At 39.8% G+C, this 18,228-nt stretch overlaps 1 protein-coding gene across 3 annotated transcripts in view; it reads right to left on the bottom strand.

The window, feature by feature from the left end:
* Positions 1–705: 705 nt before the first annotated feature.
* Positions 706–18,228, bottom strand: part of LOC128445096 (copine-8) — a 73,953-nt gene continuing 56,430 nt past the window's right edge. For all 3 annotated transcript variants that reach the window (XM_053427865.1, XM_053427863.1, XM_053427864.1), the window contains 8 exons: positions 14,038–14,099; positions 13,731–13,777; positions 11,973–12,154; positions 7,599–7,726; positions 4,408–4,510; positions 3,074–3,131; positions 2,146–2,219; positions 706–1,033 (listed from right to left, as the gene is read on the bottom strand). In XM_053427865.1, the coding sequence (XP_053283840.1) occupies positions 821–1,033; positions 2,146–2,219; positions 3,074–3,131; positions 4,408–4,510; positions 7,599–7,726; positions 11,973–12,154; positions 13,731–13,777; positions 14,038–14,099 (867 nt within the window). In that variant the 3' untranslated portion in view covers positions 706–820. The remainder of the gene's footprint in view (positions 1,034–2,145; positions 2,220–3,073; positions 3,132–4,407; positions 4,511–7,598; positions 7,727–11,972; positions 12,155–13,730; positions 13,778–14,037; positions 14,100–18,228) is intronic.

Here is an 18,228-nt window from a genome sequence, read left to right as displayed (position 1 = left end):
ACAGCTTCCTTTTGAGTCAAGGCAGGTGGACGGGGCAGAAGGTAGGAGCGTGGGAAGATTTCAGGCGGGTGATGGGTTTGTTCTTAATGGAACATGGCAGCGGTTGTGGTGGGGGGTTTGTGTGGGAGGGACAAAGCCCTGAGTGCAGGACAACAGTGCATGCTTATCTTAAACTAGCACATGCTCCATTTATCAAAAAAAAAAATACACACTGTCAAGAATAATGTGGCACCAGGGCCCAAACATTATTGTACAAATTCATAACCTTCAGTTTTTCTGCAGCCAAAAAATTCGAATCTGAAAGGTTTTCACATTAAACGGTAAAAAGTTCTTCCTGAAAAATCTCTCCTTTCTAGACCTCGATTTTGTAAACATTTACATATCAGAGAAAGACATGATTTTGTGACAGAGGAAGTGGAAATAGAAACAACAAAAAGATGAAAAGTGTTGTGAAAAGGAATATCCGACAGTTTGGACCCTTTCAGTCTCACGGCTGCAGGTGTTCAGTTACGGTTCTGTTCAGTTATTGTGGTGCAGCTATGTGAAAACCTCCCCCTTTACCTCCACCACGACCCTTCAGAAACCGCACCTTCATCCAGTTAGGGAAAAGTCCCTCCTTCATAAAGGTGGAAGCCAGTGCCCACTCATGGTTATCTGCGTCACCACTGGCGGCCAAACGTTCCCGAAAGTGCAACATGAGAGAACAGGCGAGGTTCGCCACATGCTCCAAAAGCTTCCGGTGAAGCATGAAGAGGAAGAAGCAGAGAAGAAGTAGTAGAGACCAACGAAGTTGGCTGGCGTTGGAGTGAGGCTTCAGCTTTTAAATTCGGCTTACCCGTCTGGTGAGAAGGGGGTGGATAGCTGGTGGCGGACAGGGGGTATAAGGAGGTGGCAAGGGCCCGGGTTTGATGCCTCTGGTCCTCATGTAGGACAGGAACTGATCTGGGATTTCAGCGAGCACTTCTTTAGCCAGCCTAGCCATACTGAGGATGTGATTTCCTCGCCGGTCAATGTAGTCTCTGAAAGGAACAAACTGAGGGAGGAAAGGAGACCAGAGGAGGACAGATCTGTGAAGGTTCTCAGTCATCCAGGTCATGGCTCATTCTGTTTTTAGTAACTGTTCACCACATCAACAGGCTTCTTTATTTCTCCCTTTTGGATGAGAGATGAAACATTTTCAAGAAACACAAGCAAGTTCAGTTATATGTTCACGTGAAAAAGGAGAAGAGGGAAGCAACAAAAATAGATTCACTTTAAACCTGGTATTACAATCCATCCTGAGTGATCCGATCAGCTCCAAGTACAGTCTATATATATACAGTCTATGAAGTGAACGCACCCAAATGCATCATGAATGCATCCTGAGCTCCATCACCCAGACCACTTGTGATTTGTTTGTGGCAACACTATCAACACAAACCACAACATAATGACTCAAATTGGTCAAATCGTTCTACAAAGCAGGGCTGCACCAGATTCATAAAGCCGCTCTTGAGTCCTCTCTCTCGCTACTTCTCTCACACTCGCTTGTTCAGACACACACAGACAAAAACACAGTGACATCCTACATTTGGAATCTCAAACTGAGTAAAAGCAACATGATTTGGTCTTCACGAACACAAACGACAGTCGTGATTATTTGCATTTAGAGCAGGGAAATGAGATCTGATCACATTGGTCACATGAGACACATTCTGGATGCATTTTAATGTCCGTGTGCAGAAAAGTACCTAAAGTTGTCCACTTTTGATTGGATCTCTCCTGATTGATGTTAATACCAGGTCTGAACAGGGCCATAGAAGAAGAAAACAAGCAAAAATAAGGAGAATACAAGGAGAGGAGGGAAGAGAAGAGAAGAGGAAGCAAAGAAAGGAGAGGACTAGAGAAGAAGATATGTAAAATAGCAGTTGAGAGAAGGTGAGAGAGGAGAACAGTATGAAAGGACACATGAAAAAAAAGGGGGATGTAGTTTGTGGAAGTGATTCAGAGGGAAGGAGAGATAAATGGCAGACTGAGAACAAGAGCACAGCAGGTCATACACCATGACCTTTTCTCATTCATCATAAATCCAACATTTCTCTGGAAACACTGTGCTGAGTTCTCAGCTTCACAGCCCCTCAGCCCCTCAGCCGTGTCTTTCTGTACCTGAACAATGTCCCTCTCTGCATATCGTCCTTGGGAAGAGATCCTCTCCTCATCTCCGTCCAGCTCGATCATTTCTGAGGGGGGAAGCACATCCATCACACCCTGTCAGGAGACTACAACCGCCACTGCGGCAGCCACGGCGAGCAAACATGACACGCAGTTTGTGCGATATAATCTGCTGAAGCCATTAGCGTGCCACTGGGGCTACATTGCCTCAGACTGTTGACAAAGCCAAACGCGACGTGAGTACACAGAATTTGAGTCGATGAGTGTGAAGCCATCGAGCCAACTTGCACACCGGGGAAACATAGGGAAGACATGCAAGAATATGTGTAAGCAGAGTCAGCGATGTGCACCATGGGGACGTAATGCGACCATGCACACTGACTTCACAGCCATGATAATTGTTGAATCTTGTTGACTTTGCAGGCTAATTGCTCATCGTGAGTGAGCTTGGTTTTACAGAGGACTGCTCTGTGAATGTTAAACATGAATGCCTTTGCAACAAAACAGCAGAAGAGGTGAGGACCACGGCTGCTGTTGCTTTATAAAAAGATAAAAAGAAAACACACCACCTCTGGTCTGACAAATGAGAATTTAACCATCGACTTAAGCGGAGATTCTGCAGGGAAAATTAAGGGGAATAAGAATGGAGGAGAAAAGAAAAGAGGATCTGCACAAGGAAGAGCTGAACCATGTGGGAGGCGAGATAGGAAGTGGAATGAATGCAAAGGATTACAGCATGCAAATAAACACACACACACACACACACACACACACACACACACGCACACATACACGCACGCGCGCACACACACACATACACACACACACACACACATGCACGCACGCGCACACACACACACACACACACAAACGCACAAACACGAAGCCATGCAAACGTATATAGGCTCTTCACCCAGCTTACCATCAAATTCTGCTGGCCCAACCCCGACTATTATAATTGACATGGGCAGAGATGCGGCCTACAAAGGGATGAAAGAGACAGAATATGTGAATCAGAAGCAGGGAAGAAGCAGCGCTCATTCTTTTCACTATTCGCAATCTTTAACACGGCAGGCCGTCAGTGAAATACCCCCATGACTTACTGACAGTAAGTTAACAGTCTGTACAACCGAAGCTCAATGGAAAAAATGTTCTCCCATTGTTAAGACGGATGCGTTCATCCAGTTCCATCTGGACTCTGCAGCCACTTTCATAAAGCCTCACGTTCCACCAGTTCTGGAGTTTCTAATTTCATGGATCTACAACTTTGTCTAAATCTCTCAAAAGACAGCTTAAAAATGACTCCCATTTACATCTTCCTCTGCCCTCTGCTGCAGCCCCACTCCCACTATATTGTTTATTCAATCTTAGCTGAGCAGGACAGCACAGTACAGTTTGATTGATAAAATGATGGATGGTGTTTCCAGTGTTTCATAACTTCCTGTAGTTATTAGATGGATGCCCAAATTGCCTGAGCTATGAGGGGCATGGATCCACCGCGGGCCAGTAAATAATTACTCTCAAATCTTACTTTACAATAACATTACATCACATGGGGGGGGGGGGGACTGGTGGTGAGGTGATGCAGAGCAGTGAGTGCAAGCAACCAAGGCTCCAAGTATTTGGATCATCAGACCAAAATCATTACACACATTAACTCTGATCACTCTTATTACAAAGCAAAATTATTAGAGCCCAGCACGGTTGGTGGGTGCATTGGTGTGTGTGTGTGTGTGTGTGTTTGTTAGGGGGGTGGTGGGTGGGGAAGTGACCAGGTCGATGTCTCTCTCCCCTCACTTCTCTCATTAGTGATGATAAGAAATGAGAGCGAGAGAGGCTTTAAAAGAGAAAGACACCTGATGGACTGCTCCTCATATTCTCTCTTTCATATTGTTTGTTTGTTTGTTTATTGGGATTTCTATTTCTGAGTTTAATCATTGCTGGACCTCCAGGGCTTCTCACACGTTTGACAGTAAATTAACTGCATGAATAGAAGCAAACAATGCAAAGACTGCTGCTGCCCATGACAAATTTAATTTAATTGGGCAATCCACTGTATGCTTACTGGCTAAGATGATTCAACAATTTCACTTGTCAACATTTCACCTATTCTAAAGGAATTTTTACAGACTTGATGCACAAAAAAACATAGAGCAGAGGATCATTAGAATAGAGCCCAAAGTTTACTTCTTTAAACCTGAAGCTCAGACGATCAAATATACACAAATATCGCTTAAATATGATCTGGTACTGTACATTGACTATAGACTCCTTGGTCTGTGCCATGTCCGTGATCACACCGTCAGAGATGATGAGCAGGATGAAGTACTGTGAGCCGTCCATCACCGCTGATGCATACCTGGCATAGAGAGAGAGAGAGATGTCAGAAGACTAATGAGCAAAAATAAAACACTGACACAAGGCTACATAACTAATTAGTTAATTACCTTTTGTCTTCTAGGCTAACATCTATGAGTATATATTTAAGGGAGAACTCCAGTGACCAGATTGCTTGTTACTACAGAGCCTGTAAAATCTGTTGTATAATGTCCTTTGTGGCTCTGGGAAAGCTTTCTACAGATTGAGCGGCTCCAGTTGTAACTCGTCATAAAGTCACCAGTCAACAGTCAGTCTGGGTTAGAATCTGAATACAAGATTTAAAAGATATATCAGGAAAGGTCCAACTAAAAGGGCTTGTTTGAAGCTCAGCCCAGACTGTCAGTATACAGAGTCTCTCCACTGCTGCAACTACTTTAATCTTTTGTTCCTCATCAGTCTTGCTCATGTCCATCAAGTAATCCAAAGTACAATATCAAAATACTGACTTGAACGTACCTCTGTCTCAGATCTCACTAATCACTTTAGTAATTATTAATATTAGGCTGTTATCCCTCAGATATTAATACAATTCTGACCAAGATGGACAATATTGAGAACAAATGGTCCAATAACAATGTGTGTGTCAGTTGTTTGTCCAAAATAATGTATGTTATATGTATGTAATATCCGATGACATTTTCCAGTTCTTGGATGCATGTATTATTTTCGAAAGGGTTTTGCATTTAAAGCACAAGTAAAATATTATTTTAAATAACGTATAATTTAATTTAAGTAGAATAAATCTCATGGAGAAAATTCTAATACCATGAAAAAACTATTACAGGATAAACATAATCATGATCTAATAAAAATACAGTCTGGTTAATGCTTAAAATAGACTTACTGAGACACCTTGGTAAATCTTTGAGCTTTACACTAACACATACAGCAGCTTCTCTGACATGAACCAGGGTAAAATGTTTGAGATGAAGTCAATATTTGGGGTTCATGTTAAATAATATGGTGTCACTTTTTTTAATGTGACACCATATTATGGTGTCACATTTTGTGTTTGTGATGCATTCCTATGTTTTAGTCCGTTGCTCCACAGACCTGAGTGTGGTACCATGCACGTATTCTCAGGCTGAGTGGGCGGACAGCACTCAGAGAGAGGGAGCGGATTGAAAGTCGATGATGAAAGGTGGGAAAAGTGCTTGTTACAGTCAATCTGTATGATCGATGACGAGATCTGGCGATAGGGAATGTCAGGTGGAAGTCAGAAAATAAGGCAGTAGATAACACTACATAGGTTTTTATCATCGGCTGAAATTGGGCAAGTGTTTCAGACAGTCCATGGAGTCTCGAATGGAAGTGTATATTATTCTCTTTGAATATTTAAAACAGCAGGAGAGCAGCTTCTTGCATTTATAATTTGTTGCTCCATAAAAGATTAACTACACTGAGCAGCCATATGTCATGTTAATCAGGTTTAGTTATTTTAAAACTGGAGGAAAGATTTTCCACTTGTATCTATAAGAATGTATTGACTACGTTAACACGGATACTAACCTGATTGTGATTGCAGTCAAAATAAAAGACTGTGAACAGCATTGTCTAATTACCTTAACCAAAATAAAGTCACACGGTCAGCCATGAGGTGTGCAGGTGGACCCAAAATGCAGAAGCAAGCAAAATACCCCAAAAGTGTCCTTTTAATAAGGGAAATGTAAAACTATAAAAGACAAGATACAAAAACAAAGTCCTAAAAACTAGATTAACAAAAACAGAGAAAAACACTGGAAACCAGCAAAGACACCAACAAGGCTAAACTGAAAAAAACCTAGAAACACTAGGAACGAGGCAACACTGAAAACATGATAAGTGAAATACTTTGATGAGCTAAAGACGGTGACGAGTCAAGGACGACAAACTGACAAAGACAAAGGGAAGCACAGAGACTTATATACACAATGGAGGGAGGGATAATAGAACAAAGGGGAACACATTAAGAAAAGGTGCAGACTATCACAACGGCAGGAAACCGTCAAATGCAGGAAATAAAGTTACAGACACACAAGAAACATGATTTAAAAAATAGACTGGAAGCAGATCATTTTGGGAGAAACAACTGAACACAAACCTTAACACAAGAAAACAGGTAAAAGTCAATAAACTAAAAAGTCACATATTTAGAAAAATTTGCAATAAGTAAATTTATACATTTGGAATTTCCCGAACTTATTCTCATTATGTAGACATGTATTTCAATGTCTTTGAAACGTCCTATAGACGTTTTAACAGCATCTTGCTAAATTGACAAACGACAGTCACCAAACTGCACACAGGATGGCTCTGACACTCTGAAGAAGTCTCATTTCGGGGGTGAGGGAGAAACCGTTGTTTTGTCGATTTATGGGAAATGGATATTAAGAAGGGTTTGGATGGCCGCAAACATTGAAAATGCAATAAAAAGATGTCGGATGTATGATGTGGTAAATGGGATGATGATACCAGTCATAATTACACCATGCTCTTTAACAAAACAGGAAACAGTAAACAGGAACGGGAATGGAATCAATCAATAGTCAGAATATTGATTTCAATGTAAACATAGTCTAACATAATTTATTGACTGATATGAAATGGTAGGAGGTTTGATAGTTACTGTTATTCACAAAATGTTTGATATATTTTATAAAATATTTTAGATAAAAAAAAATTTCACTTCATGTAAGTTCATTAACCATCATAAGACTGGTCATCTCCTTAAACATTGGTCATGATCCAACACACCGCAGTAAATGTTGCTTCCTCTCAGATGACATAATATATAAGCATATTTATCTAAATCTCGTCCCTCTGCTTCCCATATCATTTTACACACACACAGACACACACACACACACACACAGACACACACACACAACCACAATTTCAGTGAAATCGACTGACGTTCAAGAGTTTCAGCTGCACAACTATACACTTTGTAGTGCCGTAATTGAGGACAGTTGTTTGTGTTTGTGTGTGTGTGTGTGTGTGTGTGTGTGTGGGTGTGTACGTGGGTTTGTGTGTTATTTTGTCTCTGCCTACATGTTCCTGATCACTGGCTGTGATTATAGTGGACCTACCTGGCCACATGGTTAATAACAGGGGAGAAGTGGGTGGGTCCGTAGAGTCGAACAGATTTGAGACTCTGGTAATAGGCCTCCATTACCCCCTCAATACCATTGCAGTAGGGGTTTTGTGGATTACCATTCTGCACAGAAACAAGAAGACAAAGCTACTGATAAGCAAACATCTGAATCATTATCATTAATATATTTCATATGCATATTTCAGTTTTACGTAATCTAAAGTCATGACGGCCATCATTTTGCAACTGTATTGAAGTATATAAATAAATCTAATGTTGTGGATGCTGGATGTGTAAGCTTAAAAAAAGGTTATTTTAGGATCATTTTTAATCTCCTGCATGTTGTTGTGTGATAATCCCTGTGTCAGTAGAGGCTAGACACAGTATTTTTTATCTAATTTCAACAGCTGCTGCAACACATTTTTAGTATTTTTGCTGACAAGAACCTATTCAAATCTATCAAGATCAATTTGTACCAAGTTCCTCTTGGGAAATGTTCTAATATCTTTGTTTGAAGATGTTGACATTCAAAAGATATTTCAGACACTCTAAAAACACAAACTTCATGTACAACGATGATGCTGCTCGTCCGTTTCTTTTTCCTTCATGTGTTTATCATGATTTCAGCCAAACAATACTGAGAAAAATGTGTCAAATATAATCAAGGGAAATTAGAGTAGCTTGCTAACATTACATTTCTATGGTACACCTGAGACCCACACACATTTGTACAACTATATAAAGTTAAAATGTAATTGAAGTTTTGTTTAATTATAGACAGTGCAGCAAAAACGAATAAAACAGCAGCATCACCCCAAAGGAATAAATGATAAAGTATTAGTAGATTTTTTTATCCCTTTATGGGGAAAAGGATGGGATGGAATTTAATTTTATTGGCATGTTTTGGCTGCAAATTGCAGGATAACTGGATTACATACACTCTCTGAGACATCAAAAATGGCCTCCCCAGGGCCACAACATCAATAACCCTTGGATGTTATCAAAATATATTACCTAGTGTAGAGGCACTGGAAGGCTGCAACCCCGAAATGATACACAATCCAATCTTACATTAAATATATAAAACATATTTTAGGGAAATGTCGACAGTTTAATTCTTCTGTTGCAGCATTTCAGTAAAGAATGTCCCGAGGCGAGCGATTTCACATTTTAACTCAGCATGAGGAATGGAGAGCAGCAGAGGCATTCTGGTACAATCCAACGGGTGATATGCAATCTGTCTGAACGGGAGGCTACAATTGGAAAAAGATGTGATGATATTTTTTCTTAGAATGAGGTTTAGGAGAAGTTCACCAACTTCTGGCTTCTGAAGTAAATTCTCATTTGAAGAACCAAAGTTGTTGTTGGGTTTTTGTTTCTCTGCAGATCCCAAAACCTTTGAAAAGGTTTTATAAAAGAAAAAGGAAACAGTACATTATTTATGACATATGTTTTGGCTTTTTAATTATCTCAGTAAGAAACCATCTTGACTGACTGTTTTTGGCTGGACTCGAGTACAAACAATGCACATGAGACTCCTTTGCTTTTTTAATACATATTGCATAATTACAGATACAGATTCAGGGATGGCCTCATCCCGCTGTGACTACACAGCTATAGCTGTCCTCTTTAGGAGCTGACTAAGTTAAATCCTTAATGGTTACATTAATGCCTACAGTATGTGCCTTGTTCCGGGATTTGGTGCCCCTGGGAGGCTCTTACCAAACATTGAGAAGCTGTAATGGCTTTAAACGCCTCTGGAGCAACATCTGAAAACGACAGCAGAGCAAGGAGAGGATAATGGCTGGCTGAGGAAAGGTCAGGACGTCCAGAGACCCACAGTGCTTGACGAAGTGTCCTTGGGCAAGATACTGAACCCCAGAGTGCCCCTCCTCATGGGGAAAAGTCCTGCACATAGATGCGCAATGAATGTGTGTGTGAATGTAAAACTGTACTGTAAAGTACTTTGAGGGGTCATCAAGACTAGAAAAGAGCTATATAATTACAAACCATTTACCATAAACATCTGTAAAGTTATGGTATACCTTGGGAAAAAGGACCAGTGGGTAGAGTTTTGAGGGATCTATTGATAGAAGTTACAAATAATATTCACAATTGTGTTTTCATGAGCGTACGATCAACTGAAAATTAAGAATTGTTGTCTTTTTAGGCTACAGTGGATTAAAGTGTTGAAGTAAGGGGTATTCAGTTGGTTGAACACTAGCAGTTTAAAGAGGTACAAGTTGAATGCTGAAAATGCAGACTAGGATACCGCAGCTTATTTATGCTTAATGGGGACAAGTGGAGGATTTTCAAATGTGTAAGTTGAAAAACATCACTCACATATTTAAGAAGAAACCACAAATTGTCACTCCAGAAGAACTTTCACTGGCAGCTTAGAAAAAAATTAATAAATAGATGGTCGATAGTGTTGCGACGGCTAAAATGACTTGTTTACAGCCATAAACTAAACCGCTCACTTGGCTTTCATCAGCAGTGTGTGCAGGCTGGTTGGCGGATTGCATTTATGTTTTTGGACAACAGCATCCACCCCCCCACCAATAGACTGTTGCCTGTAATTGGTCCTGTGTGTATGAAAGGTTCGTTGCAGGCAGTGAGTTTTTCAGTTTTACTTACTGAGTTTTTACATCGTTAGAGTAAAACTTTGTGTTATCTGGGCTCTCACTCTGATGGACATGCTCCTCCAGCTTGCATGAAAGATATTAAAAAATGTATTATCTTCTTCCATTTCTTATCTTAATGATGCTCAAAATAAGCACAACCTTTAACATGAGCCCCCCTGCTTCATTACACAATAAAAAAACTTCCAAGATTCATAAACACATCACATATTAAAAATATTAAATCCCAAGAATGAAGTTCGTAAATCATTCGATTTAAAAGGTAAATAGTGACTGAAACCAGCTCTGCCAACGTTGGTGCTTACATGAGGGATGTCTGAGGTTAAGTAGTTACTTGATCGTGTGCTGTATGTGCTGGTTTTAAATGAGAGAAGAGGGGTTAGGTAGTTTGGAAGTTTTAACAGCAGAGCTTTAGAGATGAACAACATGAGATGTCTCTTCTTGTTTGTATTGAAGTCCATCCAACCGAGCGATACAGAGAACAACGATCTGCACGGAATCTGTCATTTGTGATGAATATATATGAAATAAAACATTGTTTTTGATGCCCCCACAATACAAACCTACATTTCCAAAATGTTCATGTTTCCCAGAGGATAAAACCAACACACACAAAAAAACACACACTGTTGACTTTTCCCTGTATCCATTATCAAATAACTCTACATCGACTAAATAAATCATTCAATTCAATGATTTGTCCAGTTCTTTGGTTTAGGACCAAATACCTGTTAAAGCCTTGTTTTACTTTGTGTTTAGCGTTTATTAGCATGGTAACATCACAAAGCGTAAATATTTGAACATGTTACAGTTCAAGCCTCAAAGGACAGATTTTATTATTATTAATATTTCTTAGATATCCATTATCTATACTGCTTTTTCTTTGAGAGTTGTGGGGGGAGCAGAAGCCAACCATGGACAGGTAGCCAGCATATCACAGGGACAACATACAGAGACACAGAACCATTACATTCACATTCAAACCTATGGACAGTTCAAAGTCTCCAATAACCGAAATATGCATGTCATGAGACTGTGGGAGTAAAGACCTCGGTCAAGCTTGGATTCGAAGCATGAACCTTCTTGCTCTGAAGCGACAGTGTTTACAACTTTACCCCAATCCTGCCACACTAGATGTTATCATTATCATTATTACTATTAGACAGAATAAGTCATCACCCATAGCCTCTGCGTAAGCCAGCCTCTTACGACACGCAGCTTTCATTTTTCTGATGACTGCAAAAAGACTTCAACCCAGAATTGCAACTGGCAATTTTGATTTAATTTGTATTCTATTACCTCCATTATTCATCACTTTGAGAAAATTGTCATGATTGTTTGCAAGAGAAACACAGTGCTGCCTTCTTGTTTTGTGCGATGAAGGAAATATATATATAATATTAGAATAGATATTATATTTTCATGTTGTAAATCAAACCAGCAACTTCTGCTAAACTGACCAAGAGTCTTTAATGTGAAAACTAATGAGGAGGTAGAGTTCTCTAATGTTTTGCTTTAATTGGTGATGGTTATTATCTGTAAATTACATAAATGAATAAACATGAAGATTTTTGTATGTTTTTTAAAAGGGAGACACAAATTAATGAAATTGTTTTTCCAGTGTTCATATCTACCTTAAATAAAAAGATGGACGAAATAAATGTATGACAGATTGGAAGACTGGATGATTGGATGAAGCAAATGATGAAATAAAGCTGTTTCCTCACCAGGGCAAACTCATGTGAGACCCGTCCGTCTGGTGGAAGCTTGGCACCAAAGCCCAGTGCAGGAAACATCTTGTCACTGTCGTAGTCCTGGATGATCTCTCCGACCGCCCGCAGCGCCATGGCGTAGTTGTTCAGCTGGTACGGGCTCATGTAATGGAGTGAGGTGGGCTGGGACGGGTTGCCTGGGACCCAAATGATTCAACACAATACAACACACCTCAGCATCAATCTGTAATTTTGCCTGCTCCCCTCTGGGGTTGTGAATCATATTAAAATAAAAAGGACGGGAGTGGGTGGAAAGAGGTTAAAAAGCCGACCAGAGTTTGAGCAACACAATTATTTCCCTGTGGCAGAGCTGCACTGGAGGCAGTAATAACCTCACTGGTAGCCTTAATCCTCAGTGGTTGGAGTGAGGAGCCACAGTTTTACATTATGTAGCCACTGTTGCAATTAAACTACCACACTAATGGGATGGTGCTGCTCCAGTGATCTGCTGACCTTTCAGGATCGTCTCTCTACTGCTCATGAATAAAACGAAATCAGTGTGATTACACAGAAATAATGCAGAGCTATTGATTTTTATTTTTATTTTTTTCAAAAAAAGGTTTCCTGTCAATAAGGTGAGGAACTACTCATGATGATTTCAAATACAACAAAGGCATAAACATTTTTTTTCTGAAATTTTTTATTTCAGCTTCAAAAGTCTTGCCTTTATTTTTGTCATCAAAAGAGAAAGGAGAACAGATCACATAAATGCATGAAAGTACACCTACAAAACCGGGATAACAATGGATAATTACATTAAAAGAAAAGCCTGGTGTTATATGTTTTTGGTTATCCCAATCAAACATTATGTCAAAATCTAAATGTACAATGTTTTAGTTCATCATTAAATAAATTCCCACTTCCCATATATTCCCACTGAGGCACTTAGCCCAGAGTCTATTCTTTTCATTAGACGATGCAGATATTTTAAATTGGTCATAAATACATATTTTCTAGGGCTTATTAATGTCATTAAAGTTTTAAGCAGACCTCACTGAAGCAGGGGAACAGTAAAAAGCATATGTTGGGGTCTATTTTCAGCAGCAGATTTACACAAATTTGGTGTGCTCATAGTTTTTTATGGTAGCAGGACGGTCTATGTGGAATTGTAAATAAACTACAGCAATCGGGCAATATGATCCTAACCTCCACATGGTAGAGCATATGGAAGGATGTTGGTTTTGGTCTTTTTCTGGCCTTATCCCTCATTATGAAAAGTGTAGTTACCTCTTTGTGCAATGTTATGAAATGACACAACCTGTGTTGGTAGTTTAAATAAAAAATGAGAAACTGGAGAACTTTACCCATCACTAAAACAGAAGTATTGTGTATGCTTGGAGATACGTAAGTTATCCTTAAATCTGAGCCCTATTTTTTCCATGTTTTAAATCTTAATTATTAATGAGAACAAATTGGTTTGATATTGAGCATGAGAAATTATAAACACTGAGGCACATAGTGTACAAACTGTGGTCAATAAATAAGATCAAACTTGAGGTTTAAATCTATAAATGATTTTCAAATAATTGTCCAACCTTTGCTTCTTTGCAAAAAAAGCAAAGTGTCATTAAAATAAATCAAGGAAAATGGACTTATAAGTAATGAGTCAAGAGCTCATGTCACATCAAGATCTGAGCATTAACCAGCTAAGTTTGAGTTGTTGGACACACCTAATGGATTACTCTGATAAGAGCAAAGCTTAAACACACTTACCATTTGATGCTGTGAAATCAATTGCCACTGTGAAATTAATCTGAGTCCTACAAGAGAAAATAAATCAATCAATCCAGGAATCATGAATCACTCTAGATTATACCACAGCATGTTTCAAAGCATGCAGCAGCGAGCAATTAGGCAGCGGGCTATCGGTCACTCTTAATAAGCTGCGGTATAAACACTGTGCGGTAATTCACTAAACTGAGTCTACACTGCATTTTAACTGCAACTGGATTCAATGATAAGACTGATGCTGAAGCTGAAGCTTTAGAGAATCACATGAGGCCTGTTGTTGTGAACTTACCCGCCTCTGATGTAGTCCAGGAAGGAGAGTTCAGTGTCCACCAGGCAGGACAGGAGGGTGACCTGCCAAGCGTAAATACAATAAAATCGTTATTCACGTCGGCAGCAATGACTCCCGGCTTCGCATGTCGGAGGTCACTAAAGTTAATGTGGAGTCGGTGTCTGCTTTCGCAAAAACGATGTCGGTCACGGTAGTTTTCTCTGGCCCTCTACCTAACACAACAGGTGATGACATGTTTAGCCGCATGTTGTCTTTTAACCGCTGGCTGTCGAAGTGGTGTCCTGTAAATGGTGTGGGCTTTGTAGATATTGGCAAACTTTTTGGAGAAAACCTGGTCTTGTTAGGAGAGACGGCGTTCATCCCACTTGGGATGGAGCAGCTCTCTTATCTAGGAATATTACTCAGTCTATAACATGACAACCCATAGTTGGGACCAGGAAGCAGAGCTGCAGTGCTAAACACTTCTCTGCGCTCCCTCTGGATCAGTCACACAACCCCATAGAGATTGTGTCTGTCCACCGTCCGATTAAATTATTAAAATTAAACAATAACAGAGCGAGAACTCCACACAAAAATCGAATACAAATTAACACAACCTCTGAAACAACACAGGAAACTAAGACTTTTAAATGTGTTCTTTTAAACATTAGATCACTGTCAACTACTGCTATTTTAGTTAATGAACTAGTCTCCGATTACAACATAGATTTCTTGTCCGTCACTGAGACGTGGCTGCATCCGGATGAATATGTCAGTTTTAATGAATTTACTCCCCCCAGTCAAATAAATTCACAGGTTCCCAGAGAATTTGGTTGAGGAGGTGGAGTTGCTGCTATTTTTAACTCCAGTCTATCAATTAATCCTAAACCTAAACTCAGCTATAACTCATTTGAATGTCTGGTTCTTAGTCTTCCACGCCAATCCAGGAACCACCAACAGCCAATCATATTTGCTGTAGTTTACCGTGCTCCGGGGGCTTATACCGAAATTTAACGGAATTCCCTGAGTTTTTATCAAACTTAGTCCTAAAGACCAATAAAATTATTATTGTTGGTGACTTTAATATTCATGTTGACAATAATAAAGATTGCCGTAGCGTAGAATTTATTTCAATACTAGACTCAATTGGTTTCAGTCAGTGTGTACACAAACCTACTCATTGTGGTAACCACACACTTGACCTTGTATTATCGTACGTTGTCGGAATTGAACATTTAACAGTACTTCCGTGCAATCCAGTTCTATCAGACCATAATTTAATAACCTTCGATTTTTCAATAATTGAATATATGCCACCTATAAAAAACTAATTTTCTAGATGTCTACCTGATAGTGCTGTAGCTAAATTTAAGGAAATAATTCCAATTACATTTAAACCCGTATTATCCGTAGATATAAAGAACAAATTCTTTAAAAACCCGAGCTCCATTGAGATCGACCACCTCGTCGATAGCTCTGCAGACTCATTACGATTAACAGTAGACTCAATTACGCCTCTAAAAAAGAAAAATGTCAAACATAGTAAATTAGTGCCGTGGTATAATTCCCATGAGTTGAAACAATTATCAAGGAAACTAGAAAGGAAGCGGCGCTCCAGCAACCATGTTGAAAATCTAATAGACTGGAAGAATAGTGTTAAAGAATATAAAAAGGCTCTCCACAAAGCAAGAGCCGCCTACTATTCAAAACTAATAGAAGAGAATAGAAACAACCCCAGGTTTCTCTTCAGCACTGTAGCCAGGCTGACAGAGAGTCACACCTCCACCCAACCCAGTATTCCTCGATCCCTAAATAGCAATATCTTTATGACCTTTTTTAATGATAAAATTCTAACTTTTAGAAATAAAATCAACCATCTCCTGCCCTCAATTGGCACTAATACCCTCCCAACAACCGAGATCTCAGAAACGGCTGAGAATCCTACCCATTACTAAGACAGCTTCTCTCTGATCACCTGAGATCAGTTTACCTAAATAATCTCAGGTTCTAAACCAGCACCCGGTATCTTAGATCCCATTCCTACAAAATTACTTAAAGAAATTCTGCCCCTAATTGATAGTTCGTTACTTAACACAATCAATCTGTCATTATCATCAGGTTATGTACCACAGTCTTTTAAAATAGCTGTCATCAAACCCCTACTCAAAAAACCCACTCTAGACCCAGAGGTTTTTAGCCAATTACAGACCAATATCTAATCTCCCCTTCATGTCTAAAATCTTAGAAAAAGTTGTAGCCAATCAGCTGTGTGAGTTTCTCCAGGAATTAATATATATGACTTTCAGTCTGGGTTCAGAGCCAATCACAGCACAGAGACAGCCTTAGCAAAAGTCACTAATGACCTTATAATAGCTTCAGATCAGGGACTTGTGTCTGTCCTCGTTCTGTTAGATCTCAGTGCAGCATTCAACACAATTGACCATCAAATTTTATTAACTTAAACAGTTAATTAACATTAATGAAACTACCCTAAACTGGTTTAAATCTTATTTTTCTGATCGCTCCCAATTCGTGCAAATTAATGATGAGTCATCTGTGCGCACCAAAGTTAACCATGGTGTTCCACATGGCTCTGTGCTTTGCCCAATTTTATTCTCATTATATATGCTTCCACTCGGAAACATTATCAGGTTTCTCTTATTAAACTCAGATAAAACAGAGGTTATAATACTTGGCACTAGACACCTTAGAGATACATTATCTAATGATATAGCTGCACTAGACGACATTGCCCTTGCTTCCAACTAAACAGTCAGGAACTTGGGAGTGATCTTTGATCCTGATTTGTCCTTTAATTCACACCTAAAACAAATTTCTAGAACCGCCTTTTTCCACTTGCGTAATATCTCAAAAATCAGACATGTCCTTTCGCAAAAAGATGCAGAAAAACTAGTCCACGCCTTTGTTACATCGAGACTGGACTATTGTAATTCATTATTATCAGGCTCCAGCAGTAAGTCGTTAAAGACTCTACAGCTTGTCCAAAATGCCGCAGCACGTGTCCTGATGAGAACAAAGAAAAGAGAGCACATTTCTCCAGTATTAGCATCGTTACACTGCCTTCCGGTTAAATCTAGAATAGAATTAAAAATTCTCCTCCTCACCTTCAAGGCCCTGAACAATATGGCGCCATTTTACCTTAAATAGCTGTTAGTACCCTATCAACCCACTAAAGCACTCCGCTCCCAGAATTCAGGCTTACTTGTCGTCCCTAAAGTCTCTAAAAGTAGAGTAGGAGCCAGAGCTTTTAGCCATCAAGCTCCTCTGCTGTGGAATAAACTACCACTTTCAGTTTGGGAGGCAGACACCATCTGTTCATTTAGGAGTAGGCTCAAAACCTTCCTTTTTGATAAAGCTTATTGTTAGAGCTAATTAGTGCGGCAGAACGTTAGTTGTCCTATGTTCAAAAATAGGAAGCGTTTAGTTTAAAAAGGCATAGAGGTATTGATGGCTGATCTACTGAGTGGGACACATGGTTTTCATAGTACTACCATACAAACCAGTAGCCAGTCAGATTTACCTTGAGCCTCAGTGTAACACCCAAGTTCGGCCTGTATTATTGTATCATTGATTACAAGGCAAAAACACCTGATGACGCTAAGACGCAAAGGGAATTTATGACACATGACACGCGGAGCTTCTCTTTCCAGCTTCTTCTTCCTCTTCTCCATCCTTATCACATCAAAGTAATTCATATCTCATCAATACATGTTACTGACTTGACCCCTTCCCCGAGTCCCTTTGCTTTATCGCCCGCAGATCCGGGCCCGCTGTGGCCGCACCATGGATTACGATTTGTGGATAGTGCATCAGAGGTCTTAATGGTGGATCCAGTATGGTGGATTCTATATCGTGCGGGCTGATTGTTGTGGTAATGGCGGATCCTGTGTCACATTGGCATCATATAATGGTGGTGGACCACGACCGAGGTCAGCGGCTGATGATGGATCCTAATAAGCGGCAGTGGACAATGACTGTGGACTATAGTGGATCCGATCTGGATGGCGGATCATGATCTTGCTGGCTGCTGACCATAAACTATGATTGCAGCAGGACTGCTTGACAAATAGTATTGAAGTTATCCTTCAAAATGTCTACCCTCATCAATGCTGCTAAAAACTTTAATCTTGATGATGTTTTCCTACACCTGACATCTATTGCACTTCTGTCCGTCCTGGGAGAGGGATCCGT

Source organism: Pleuronectes platessa, chromosome 7 (genome assembly GCF_947347685.1).
Source record: "Pleuronectes platessa chromosome 7, fPlePla1.1, whole genome shotgun sequence".
In the NCBI taxonomy this organism is placed as follows: domain Eukaryota; kingdom Metazoa; phylum Chordata; class Actinopteri; order Pleuronectiformes; family Pleuronectidae; genus Pleuronectes; species Pleuronectes platessa.
This window is presented reverse-complemented; position numbering and strand designations above follow the sequence as displayed.